At 59.7% G+C, this 12,766-nt stretch overlaps 1 protein-coding gene across 1 annotated transcript; it reads left to right on the top strand.

The window, feature by feature from the left end:
* The first annotated feature begins 933 nt into the window (after positions 1–933).
* Positions 934–6,146, top strand: LOC116880616 (serine/arginine repetitive matrix protein 2-like). Its single transcript, XM_032879925.1, is given in 4 exon segments — positions 934–1,030; positions 3,643–4,197; positions 5,207–5,284; positions 5,899–6,146. Coding segments are annotated over 4 exon segments (978 nt in total).
* Positions 6,147–12,766: the final 6,620 nt, after the last annotated feature.

The raw sequence follows: 12,766 nt of genomic DNA, 5'->3' as shown, positions 1-12,766 counted from the left end.
CTCTCAGAAGACAAAGATATCGGCAACCAGTCAGGCTTCCCCCTTTCTCCTAAAAACCGAACATTGAGCTCGGAGTGTTTGGACGTGGAACTTTGTCGAACTTAGAAGCCTCTGCAGCTGAGGATCGAGACACTCACAGATCAATGGTTCGAGACGTTTTGGGATTACCCAAGCTGGTTGTTTTCTGTCTATCTTCCTGGAATAACTCATATTCAGCTCGGGGCCCAGACGTAATAGATGCTCAATAAATAATCCGTTGCGTGAATGAGTGAATGACCAGCGAGGAACTGGAGGCCACCCCACTCCATGGCCTGGGAGTGGCAGGCTCGCTGATGGGGGTGGTGGACACTGAGGAGCCCCGGCTGGTGCCCAGGCCCCACGCAGAAGCCCAAGGCCGTGACCGCTACCAGAGATGCAGCCCAGACGCGGGAGCCGTGCAGCCAGACACGGCCCCCCACCCCGAGGCCCTGCCGCAGGCCACACAGCCTTGCTCTGGACCGCGGGCGCCCTGGTCTCTGCCGTGCATCACAGGCCACTGATGGCTTATAAAGTGACGGCGAGGCAGGTCCAAAGATGCCCAGATGGTGGGAAGCCTGTCGTCAGGCAGCCACACCGGGCATGTGCACACAGTGAGGCTCTCCCACAGGGACGTAACAATAACGGACCGGCCAGCGGCAGGTCCCGGGGTGGGGGAAGCAGGACACACGCGCTCACAGGGGAGGAATTCCAGCAGGTAAATGAAAACACACAGAAACTGTCGCGTGGAAACAATGCAGGAATCCCCAGCGGCTCGGGCAGGATGTGGGCGAGAGCAGGACGCGGGCGAGAGCCTGTGCCCCGGAGCCCGCGGCAGAGGACCGTGCGAGCTGCAGCACGGAGGGGAAGACAGCGCCTGGGAGGACAGTGGCCACGGTTCCCCCAAAGTCGTGAAAGATGACAAACCACAGATTCCTGAACCGCGGAGAGCCCCCAGCTGGACACACGTGTGCACACCTGTCCCAGGTGACCCGCCAGGCCGGCAAGGTGGCAGGTGCCGGCGTCCCCAGACCGAGGGCCACTGAATGTCGTTGCATTAGCAACAAACACTCTGAACATGAAATTAAGGAACCGGTTCCGTCCTTGATGCGATACAAAGAGTAAAATACTTAAGGATTCCAGCAGCATCGTCGGTGCCAGGCCACGTGCTGGCTTCCCTGGCGTGGCCGGCGGTACAAGGACGGCTCAGCACATGGGACGCACGCTGTGCTCCTGGGCAACAGGAGTTCACCCCAGAAATGACTCGTAAGTTCAAAGCCCTGTCGCAGTCCCAGCAGGCCTATGTGCAAACGTTCCCAAACCGAGCCTCGTGTTGATAGGGAAACAGAAGACCCCGTGGAGACAAATAATTCTGAAGAACAAAGAGAGCGGGACGTTCCCTTCCCGGTCTCGGAACTGGCCGTGTGGTCACGGCCACTGAGACGCGGCCGTGCCGGTGGCTGGTAGACGCACCGGAGGAGCGTGGCGGCACCGGGAATCCAGAAATTACCCTCGCGTTTACTGCCCGTGAGCGCTCGCCATAAGCGCAAAGGCAATTCGACGGGGAAAAAAATTGCCTTTTCACCTCCGCCGCGCAGGCATCTGGATGTGCCGGTGCAAAGGAGCGCGCTGGGAGCCCTCCCTCGGGCGGGCCACGGAGGTGAATGCCAGGCGGGTCTAACTGTGAAGGCTGAAAGCAAGACTGACAGGAGGAGACACGGGGGAAGCCGTTCGCAGCCCCCGTCTGGGCGCGATTCCGCAGATACAACACCAAAGTGTCATCTGTAACAGAAAACACGGACAAGTTCAAATTCTGTTATGGTTACAAAGACGCCACTGAGGAAAGAAAAAGATAAGCCGCGGGTTGGGAGGCAGCGTTTGCGAATCGTGGGGCCGATATGGGATTGTGTCCAGAATGCGTGTGTATGTGCACACGTAAACCTCTGATAGAGCCACACGAACGAGCTAATTAGGATCCGGCAAAGTGACCGAGCAGGCAGCCCCCGTCGCATGACTCGTGATGAATTTATTCGATGCCACGTTTATTTACTTAACATCGTACATTCCTCAGTGAGGACGGGCTCCGCGTGCTGCATTCCGTTCATTCTAAAGTGTGCTGCTTTTATCAACGTTACTTTTAATGATTTCGTACTGCCGCCTGTGAGCGCCTCTTTAACCCCGAGCTTACAAACAGAGTAATTTAGCTACTGCTTTTGTGACTCGGTTTCTCACGTTTCTGCCTCGGGGTTGCAGGACATGTGCTCTGCGTGCTGACCCCCCAACTCTCAGAAACCCCGCTTGGGCCTTGTTCCCGAGACCACTGCCCGGACCGTCCTAGGAGCCGCGCGGGTCCGCTGCTGCCCGTCAAGCCCGCCGCGGCTCTCACAGATCGCCCAGCGCGGGATCCTTTCGTTTCAGCCATTACCTCCGTCGGGTTAATGCGCGCTCCTGGGGTGGCTCCTCAGATGGGGACCTGCTCCCGCCCGCCGCAGTCCTGTCTGCCGCTGGGCTGTGTCCATGTCCTGCTTCTTACTCAGTACCGCGGAGGGCGGACACACCAAGTCTGGTGCTACGGGCTTAGCACGTATACATTGTTTTTGTTCTTACGGTGGTTACACTTAACTTTTAATTTAAACAAAACAGCGTCTATGTCTTCAAGGTAACAGAACCCGTGCGTTTGCCAGCTCTCATTTTTATCCCCACATGTGACTATTGCACAGAAAATGCAAGAATATAATTTTTCTTATTTGGTTCTTACCTTTTTCCCCCTAAAGATAATGAGTTTAGTAAAGAAAAAATATTTGATCATCCCATTTTATTATACTGGATATTTTCCTTTAATCATTTAGTGTTTTTGCAGAGCGGTTTTGTAGGATAATTCTCCAGACTCCGTGTTTGTCTGAGAACGTTTCTTGACACCCTCACGTTATTATCCACTCACGTTTCCAAGTATTTTTGTCTGGAAATGATATTTTCTGTTGAACGTTCCTTTGGGCCAGCCTGGCGCTCGGGACCTTGACAGTGACTCTCTTCCCGGGACGTCCCAGCTTCGTCTCTGCTGTGTCCACACACTATCGACACACGGCGGGTGGCATGTTTCTTCTCCTGCCCTTTCAACAAAAGGGTCTTCCCTCCCTCCTTCCTTCCTCTCTCCCTCTTTGTTTCTTTCTCTCAATAAAGTCCTTCTTTAGCTCTGGGAGAACTTCTCTCCATGATTTTTTTCTCCCCCGGAGTATTTTCACTCCGTTTCAAATTCCCATCGTTTACGAGGTGGACTTCCAGTCATATCACTTCTTTTTCCTTTTATTTTTTCATCCCTTAGCCCTTTCCTGCTCATTTTTGGAGAGGATCCTCCACGTGTCATCCACCCCGCTCCCCAACGTGGCCCCTGCGTGCACGTGAGGGGAGACCGGTTGGACACGCCTGGGACACGGGAGGTTATCTCTGCGTGTTAGCTTGGATAAAATAGCAGCGAGAAGACAGATCTCTGGGTTTAGAGAAAGACTTTATTTAGAGATGCTGTGGCATTTGGTTTTACACACGAGATAGGGACCAACCGGTAGAAGGAGGTGGGGGACACTTGAATACACTGGTTCACACCTCCCAGCTATGGGGGTCTCTGGTCAGAGCTCAGATCTTACACTGGCAGCAAACGGGGACACAGCAGCTGGACTGGGAGCAGCAGGGGACACAGCAGCTGGACTGGGAGCAGCAGGGCTTACAGCAGCAGGACTGGGAGCAGCAGGGGACACAGCAGCAGGACTGGGAGCAGCCACACGAGCCACAGGAGCCACAGCCCCCCTTGGAGCCCCCACCGGAGCCACAGCCCCCCTTGGAGCCCCCACAGGAGCCACAGCCCCCCTTGTAACCCCCACAGGAGCCACAGCCTCCCTTGGAGCCCCCACAGGAGCCACAGCCTCCCTTGGAGCCCCCACAGGAGCCACAACTGGAGCAGGAACAGGCTGGCACACAGCAGCACACGGGCTTGCAGCAGCAGACGGGGACACAGCAGCCGGAGCCACAGCCCCCACAGCCGGAGCCGCAGCCCCCACAGCCAGAGCTGCAGCCCCCACAGCCGGAGCCGCAGCCCCCACAGCCAGAGCTGCAGCCCCCACAGCCGGAGCCACAGCCCCCGGAACAGCCACAGCAGCCCATGATTCTGGTGGGTTGAGGTTGGAGCTGGTCAGAGGAGCAGGTGCAGAGGACAGGTGCTCAGGTGTGGGGCCTCCTGGGCCGGGAGCCTTTATATACCTGCCGGCTGTCTCCGGACACCTGCTCACTTCCTTGTGTCTATTTATGCCATTACCCAGAGAAATTTGTTTGTTTGTTTTAGTCTTAAAATAATGACGTTAGTCACCACAATTAGGTCACGCTTAGCATGTTTACTGTTTTGCAATTAAGTAAAAGTAAACGTAGGAAGTGATGGGGTTCAGGTCACCCCAGCTTTACGGCAGTGGACACGGTTCTAGGAACCCTCTCGCTCTCCTCCAGCTCTGCCCCTTCCCGGCCTCCAGCTCTCCCTGGGGAAATCTGCCGGGAAGGGGGATGCTGAGGCTGGATGCAGGTGTGTGGAAGTGAGCTGCCGCACAAGATTCTGCTCTTGGGGTGGCAGAGAGGCAAAGGCTGGGGCCTGGGGGAGGACCCCAGTGCTGGGCTAAGGGGTCTTCAGCCCTGCTGGGGAGCCTCCCGCCGGCGGAGGATTTGAGAAGCTGGTGGGAAGCGCGGCCTCGCCATGTGGTTGGGGCACGGGAGACTCCGGAGCACAACAGCCTCCGTCTAAGGCCACAACACAGGACGGTGCCACTGGACATCTGGTTCAGAAGACGCTGCCTGTCACCATGGAGATGGGGACCCAGTGACCTGATTCCCTTCCCTGCACATGTCCGCTGCCCGAGGGCTGCTGGTATGAAGCCCTTCTCTTGTTCAGCCTCTAGAACCAGAGAGGCCTCTGTGGTCCGTGGGCGTAAGTGGGTAGGTCCATCCTGTTGTAAGTTGGAAACGGGCCTCAGCAATCACTTCATAACAACGGGCATGAGTGACTCCTGGAACTCTTGCACAGGACACAGGTGGTAAGGGACGGGTTCTCTGGGAGGCCTGCGGTCAGGACGGTGTCCAGGAGGCCCGGGCTGGGCTCAGCCGCACACACATGTTCCCCACCCACAGGGCCTCCTCTCCGTTTCCCCACCTGCAGCTGACCCGCCCCGACTGCTCCACAGCATCTACCCACAGGCCCTGGGCAGCGTCCCCTGCTGCCACAGAAGGGCTGCCGGTCCGCCCACAGTGCACAGCGAGGGCCGGGGGGAGTGGCTTTGTGTCCCAGCACGGGTCATTTGAAGAATCACCAAATGAAGACCCCCCCTTGCCCACAGCAGCACCAGCAGCGGCGGCATCTGGAGCCGCCCCCCGAGAGTGTGGGACCCGGTGCAAAGGGCCCGGTGCAGTGGGGCAGGTGCAAAGGGTGCCCGACAGACACTTAGGGCCTAAGTATTTTCAGAGCGCATTCGGGAAAAATCCGAGAAAGCTGGCGGCTCCGAGCCAGGAGCAGTTAGTTTCCTGTCCCCCAAGAAGCGGAGGCTTGAATCCCCTTGGGAGCACCTGCCATCTCAGTCTGGGGAAATCGGTGCACGGAGCCCACAGTCACAAAATGGGGAGCCGTGTCCGTGCGTATCCTGGATCCAGATGATTCAGAAGAGGAATGCTGAGCTCGGTGCGGTAATGCTGACTTCTGCGCATGTTGGCACTCCCGCCTGTTTTCGTCTTGACCCCGCGGCAGTGCGTGGCATTCCCCAGCAGGACGCCCATGAGCCCACGTCTGACACGGGGCCAAGAGTCTAGACGAACCCCTCCTGAGCAACTCCTCTGGGTCCTCACCTCCTGCCCCAGGATCAGCGTCTTCCCGGCAGGACTGGCGTGGGGAGGTGCCCCTCGGGACACTAACCCAGAACATGAGGCGGATTTCGGGAGCTCCGTGCATGCAGGGCGCCCAGCAGCGTGTCCAGGATAGCGGCGCCCAGCGGTCCCCCGAGGTTCTGGGGGCTGCGCAGCTTACCCTGCCGCGGGCTCTACCCGGATCCCTCATCTCTCGGAATTCGAGAAAGTCGCCGACACTGAGGCTTCCCTTCCTGGTCTAATCAACAGAGGAAAGAGAGAGAATCCGGAGGGCGTGGTCATGGCACTGCAGCGGGGAACGAGGCATCTTACGAACAACTTTATGTCAATGGATTTGACGGTTTCAGTGTCAGGGACAAATTTCCTAAAAGACACAAAACCCGTCGAAGCTCTCCACGGGCGAAATGGATAAAGCAAACGGCCCGATGTCTGCTCAGGAAATGGTGTTTGTCGTCACACGTCTCCTGACGGGGAGAAGCAGGGACCGGATGCCCCACAGCGGGGTCCCGGCCCCTTCAGCAGAGACGCGGTGTAGCCTCCCCACGGCTCACCCAGGGAAAGCGGGAGCACTTCTGGGAGCTGGAATCACTCTCGTACCCAGAGCAGACGGCCACAGACCAGCCTCACAGACACGGAAGCACCGGCTTCAGCAGGTGGGAGCCCAGGACGTGTCTTCAGGGACGTGGCCACATGGGAACCCGTACGTTGTCGCTGGGACTGTAAGACTGTGCGGGGACTTTGGAAACCAGTTTGGCAGGCCCCCCGGTGCCTGGCAGTCCCGGTCCTGTGCACACCGAGAGACCCAAGACTGTGTCCAAGCGTTCACAGTTCACGTTGTTTGTAGCAACCAAACCGTGGGAATAACCCAAACGCCCAGCAGCTGGCAGACACGTGAGCCAGACGCGCTGTCCACACAGTGAATATCCCTCAGCCACCAAAGGAGCGATGGCCTGAGCCCTGAGGGTCACAGCCCGGATGGACCTTGAAGACATCGCTCAGTGAGAGATGCCAGACGTGGAAGTCCCCAGATTTTACTGCCGCCGAGCGCCCGGGGTCTGCCGGTGTGTGGGGACCGGAAGCAGACTGGTGGTGGCTTAGCCAGTGGGGTCATCGGGTGGGAGCCACGGGGAGTGCCAGCTCAGGGGGTCATGAGAATGTTCCAGAGTTGCATCATGAGATGGGGATAGGTGCACTCCCGCAAACACACCGAAAACCACCGGCTTCCGCCGTCAGTGGGTCCTTGCCGTGGTACGTGGAGCATCTCCACAGAGCTGTCAACGTCAAGTGCATCTCTGTATTCCGCCCATTAACGACTGAAACTGAGGAAAAAAAACATTAAAATTAGAGGAAAATCTGAAGTCTTGAGGAATGAGTCAGACAAAAGGTGTGAGACCCGTTCAGTAAGAAGCACAAGGCTCTGCGGACAGAACAGGACGTCGACTCAAGTGCCCGGAGTCACGCATCTTGTCCCTGGTCACAACCCGCCGCGGCGCCGGCGGCCGGCCGGCGGGAGCTCTGTTTCTCCGTGAAACTCTGCCTCTGGTTGCGCAGTCCCCGGAGGTCGTGGGCACGCGATGGACCTAGAGAGAAAAAAGCACTCTGGGAAGAGGAAGCGGAAAGGCAGAGGGGCCCATGTCCGTGGGGCTGCAGCAGCTCGGATGGGCCGAGTCGCCCTCAGGAGAGAAACGCAGGCGCGGGCGAGACCGCGGAGGGTGGGCGAGCTCAGCAGCGCTGCCGTGCGAGTCCAGTGGCGAAAGGACATGGGATGCTCGCTTGCCGAAAGATACAGTGAACATCTCCGCTTGCGAGGTCCATGGAGGCGGAGCGGTGTCAGGTCGGGGAGCGCGGCAAGACGCTAGAAGCCCCTGAACGAAATGTCAGCGGCGGCCTCTGTGCCCTGGCCGGTGCCAGGCTTCCGGACGCAGCGCCGGAGTCACGGTCCGTAGAACAAGCCCATCAATTAGCCGCCGCCGGAATTAAACCTGCAGCCTCAGCGCCTCGGAAGACAGCGCAGGGGAGGGAAAGACGAGCACAGATGAGGGGCATTTGCAAGCTGAGAGGGCTCGCGTCCAGGATGTAAAAATAACTGCGGCAGCTCCAATGGAGGAAAACGTCCGGATTTAAAATCGGGGACAAATGAACAGTCCCCTCACTGAAACGTGCAGATGGGAAAGGAGCGCGTGAGGAGATGCGCGTCCGGAGAGCTTGGGCTACAGCGCGTCCTCACCCCGGAGCGCCGCGGCTGCCAGGACGGGCTCCCGCCCCCATGGGCGACAGGTGGGGGCACGGCCGGCTTGGGGCTGGGACGTGCAGGGAAACAGCTGCTTCGGAGGACGGTTGGGGGTTCTCAGCCGCGGGAGCGAGCACCTTCCCGGGGACCGGACTCCCGCCCCGGGTGTGACAGAGAGACATGGGGGCTGTGACCAAGAGGCTCCCGCCACCGTGAGGGCCGCTTCCTCGCAGCAGCCGGACCTGGATGTGCCCGGATCCAGCCCGCCGTGTGCCTCGAGGCGACGGAGCAAAGAACCACCGTGTTCAACGACCCCACGTCTCTGAAACCTGCAGCGCGCGCTGGCAGGAGGACCGGCGGGCAGGCCGGCTGGGGGGCCGGGCGGCGGGAGGACGGCGACCAAGGGCACGAGGAGCCTTTGGGGTGATGGTGCCTCCCTTCCCTGGTCACGCTGATGGTTTCATGGGTGAAAACGTGTCAAAGTTCGTAAAATTACACACTTTAAGTGTAGCTCACTGTACCCGTGGGCGCCTCCGTAAAGCTTCCCTTAACACATGTTTTTACTGTTAAAATACACGTGACGTGACATTTACCCTCTGAGCCACGTCCACGCGTGGGCACAGCTCAGTAGCCGCCACACTGTCTCCCTGCCGCGCAGCACGCACCTGCGTCCAAGTTCTTCCGAGGCCGAGGCCTCGAGCAGGAGGCCCTATCTGCATCCACGTCCACGCAGGGAGGCTGCTCCCTCGGCCTCCGGAGTCAGTCCTCCTCCCTGCCCAAGCATGCACGGGCCTGAGTGAGGACCACGGTCTAGTGTCCCGGACGTGGTTCTCCATACTCTTCCCTCTCTCTCTGGCCAAGCCTGACCTTTGAGCTGAATGTCATGTTGAAAAGTTTCTTTTTTTTTTTTTTTAAAGATTTTATTTATTTGACAGACAGAGATCACAAGCAGGCAGAGAGGCAGACAGAGAGAGGAGGAAGCAGGCTCCCCGCAGAGCAGAGAGCCGGATGCGGGGCTCGATCCCAGGACCCTGGGACCATGACCTGAGCCGAAGGCAGAGGCTTTAACCCACTGAGCCACCCAGGTGCCCCGAAAAGTCTCGTTTTGAACATCACGAGACAAACGTCAACAATTCTGTGAGGGTTACTTTAGCACGTCAGCTGGTTGGGCATCTGGGGAGACGAACATTTAAAACCGTGGACTCTGAGTAAAGCAGAGTCCTCCGTGGTGTGGGTGGGCCTCATCCAATCAGCCGAAGGCCTGGATAGAAGAAAGACTAACTCCCCCGCCAGAGGCATTCCCCCGCAGACAGCCTCCTGCACTTGCCGGCCCCGTCGGGTCTCCTGGGTCTCGGGCAGCCGTGCAAGGTCTGGACTCGCCGGCCCCCACGACTGAACGAGGCTCCTCTTTCGAAGACGTGGCTGCCCATATTTATGTCTTCATCTGTCGGCTCTGCTCTCTGGAGAGGGTTGACTGACACGACTCCCAGGGAAGGCAGGGCTGGAGGCCCACGTTCCCAGGGAGAAGGGAGCCCAGTCCTGTGGCGGTCCTCGCGGGGCCCCGACAGTGAAACGCGCGTGTGTGGCGTGAGAAAGCGGCCGAGGACACAGCTGCTGGGAGGCCGCCGTCCCAGGGAGAGGTTTCAGCGCATGAGGGCAGGGGAGGCCGGCCAATGTGAGGGGCCCAGGCTGTCCGCGGAGACCCGGGAAGGGGCCGCGCGGGGAGGGAGGGAACAGCACACCGGCCTTGACTGACTCACCGGGACCCGCTGTACTTTTCCTGCTGTCAGAAGAAAATGTGCTCGGCTCTGCCAGGTCTTACCTCATCTGGATCCGCTACCGATGTCCGTGCACGGGTCTGATGCAATCAGCCCTCGGAGGTGCCGGCCCCCGGCCCCTCGTCGCCTGAGACCCTGGACTGCCTGTGACCTTGGGCTGCCTGCTTGGTTTCTGGGAACCTCAGTCTCCTCACAGGGGAAACGGGGCCGAGGGCACAGATGCGGGCCTGGGGCTGGTCGCGAGGCCGCCTGGCATGAGTGGGCAACGGGAAACGCATCCGGAGTCCGCCCAGGGCAGGTGGAGCCAGGGGAACGGGACTGGACGGATTAGCACACACCCTGCCACGGCCCGCCCGTGCGAGGGACCCCTGCCCCCAGTCAGAGCCCCACACCAGCTCCTTCCAGAGCCGCCACTCTGCCCAGAGGCCCCAGCGTCCGTGGCAGGTCCTTCTTGCTCTGCCCGCGCCGTCAGCGGGCTTGACGCGGGACCCCGCTCTTGCCTACAGGCTCGCTCCTGTAGTGACCGCAGCACACCCCCATCCCGACCCAGCTGTGCTCCTGTACACGCTCATGCCATGGGTCGTTGTGCAGTGCTGTTGGCGTGCCCAGACCCGTGCTTGTGTGTCTGCGTGTCTGTCTGTATCTCTGTGTGTCTGTGTCTGCGTGTCGCTGGGACCCTGTCATTGTCACCTCACTGAACCCAGCAATTATGTTCTAAAATAAAGAACGAGCCCCACCGCCATAACCACTGGCTCACAACCGTGCTCACTGGCGCGGACGGACCCAGCACTCCGAGCGGTTCAGCAACGTGATCCGGGTCCCTCCTCTGGAGCTGGAGCTATCGTCCCTCTCTGCCCAGCGTCCAGGCCGTAGCCGGGCTCCGGGGGACCGACTTCTGTGTCTTTATGGGAGGACGGGGACGCCCGTGAAGACCAGGGCCACGTCTCGGTCTCCCCGCCTGACGGCCTGTCACCAGCGGGTGTCGGGAACGTGTGTGCCCTGACTGGCGTGTCTGCGCGGCCGCACTTGGGCTGGAAGCAGCACCTTCTGCGGGCGCGTCCAATCCCCGGAGAGGGAGGCTGCTCGGTGCAGGTGGAGACCGAGGCCGGCGCCTTCCAGCCTGGGGCCTGGACGGTCTCTGCGTGTGGACTTGGCTCAGGGGGCAGCAGCCCCAGAAAATCGGTATTTCAGGCTCTGCAGGCCACAGGATCTCGGGGGTCACAAAGGACACTGTCGGGTTTCCTTGTCAGCAGGCCCCGGGCCCCCAGGAAAGCTACACGTTAACTTCCACCAAGGTCGGAATGACTTCACCAAACCTCAAAACACGGGCTCTATTTGTGCGGAGAGCACACACCGTGCATCTGCCTCATCAGCAAATAACCTAAAGGAAACATTTCAATCTAAAGATAAGAGGAGAAATCTCCCCGGGTTTCCATCCCAGAGCCCCGCAGCTGCAACATCGCACGTCCTGAGCACACGACATGGAGTGTGTCCTTTGTCCTGAGGGTTTGTGAGTCTTGGTGCAACAGGACCGTCGATAACCCGGAGCTCCCCCGCTTCCCCGAGCCTCCCCTCCCGGGAAGACCATATGGCCTGAGCTGGCCTCACCCCGGCTCCGGCTCCGGAGAAACCCTCTTCCTCTCTTGAAAGAAATTTTAAAGGTTTTTCATTTTGTGTCAATGGAGTCCCCCGGCCAGCTCTGCCTTCACAGCAGGAAGGCGGCCGTGGACGGTCAGGAAAGGCCGGACACCCGCTCCACTGCTCGGTGCGGCCACTGAAATCAGAACGTCGTGTAATTTTCCTGTGTCACAACGTGTTATTCTGCACTTGATTTTTACTCAACCGTCTGAAATGTAAAAGTGACTGTGAGCGTGTGGGCTGCACAGAGGCAGGGCCGAGTGGGGCACAGGCTCCTAGCCGGCCCTGGGGGTCACGGTCACACACAGGATGCAGGACCATGTTCCCTGCCATGGAGTCTGCAGCACCAGTGTGGGCTTTGGACCGAAGAAGACCCCGAGGACCCCTGGCTCTGTAGCAGTGAGAGACTCGAAACCCCAAGTTAGCACAGCAGACCCCGGCGGGATCCACACACAACTCACAGATGGGAGGACACTGGACGGGTCAAGACGATACACTAAGCCGGGCCATGGGCGGGAGGAGGTGCCAAGGCCAGACAGTGGGGATGGTCAGTGACTAGACCACCCTGCTCTCCGAAGAGGGGCCCGGGGTCCCTCAGGAGCCAGGACCAGGTGGGGGACACGGCCAGGCTGCAGGGAAACCGACCACCCGCCGCGGCTGCCCAGGGCCCAGACACTGTCCTTGGTGCTGCCACACAGCGGGAGGCCGTCTCGGCCCGTCCCCAGATGCCCACCTCCGACAGCAGGGCCCCCCGCACCCCTCCCCTGCGTCCTCGCAGCCGCCCCCCGCCCTCCTCGGAGCCCGGCCGAGGGGCGGCGCTCTCGGTGAAGCCGCCTGCAGCAGCCCCGGCCTCGGCCCTCGCGGGGCCCCGGTCCCCGCAGATCCCTCTCCCCGGAGATAAGCTCCCCGCTCGGCCCGAGGTGGGTGGAAAGTCAGAATTGCTTCCTTAATTGGTATTTTCCAGTTGAGAGAACATCCTATGCTTTTTTCACTTGTGTCATTGAATTACCAAATGTTTTCGTTTTTGAGAAGACCTGAAATTGCGGAGATCTGGGGGATTTAGGGAGGAATGCAAGACCAATTTTGCCTAATTACGACATGTCTCGGCGGTCACTCTGACGTGTCCCAGAGTAGGCGATGCAGACCGCCGGGCCTCCCCGGGGGTGGGGGGGCCCGGGCTCTGGCACAGATGCTTACCTGACGTCCCGGGCCCGAA

This window comes from Lontra canadensis, unplaced genomic scaffold, assembly GCF_010015895.1.
Source record: "Lontra canadensis isolate GAN:19392208 unplaced genomic scaffold, GSC_riverotter_1.0 scaffold66, whole genome shotgun sequence".
Taxonomy (NCBI): Eukaryota; Metazoa; Chordata; class Mammalia; order Carnivora; family Mustelidae; genus Lontra; species Lontra canadensis.
The sequence above is the reverse complement of the archived record's forward strand: the minus strand, read 5'-3'. Positions and strand labels throughout refer to the sequence as shown.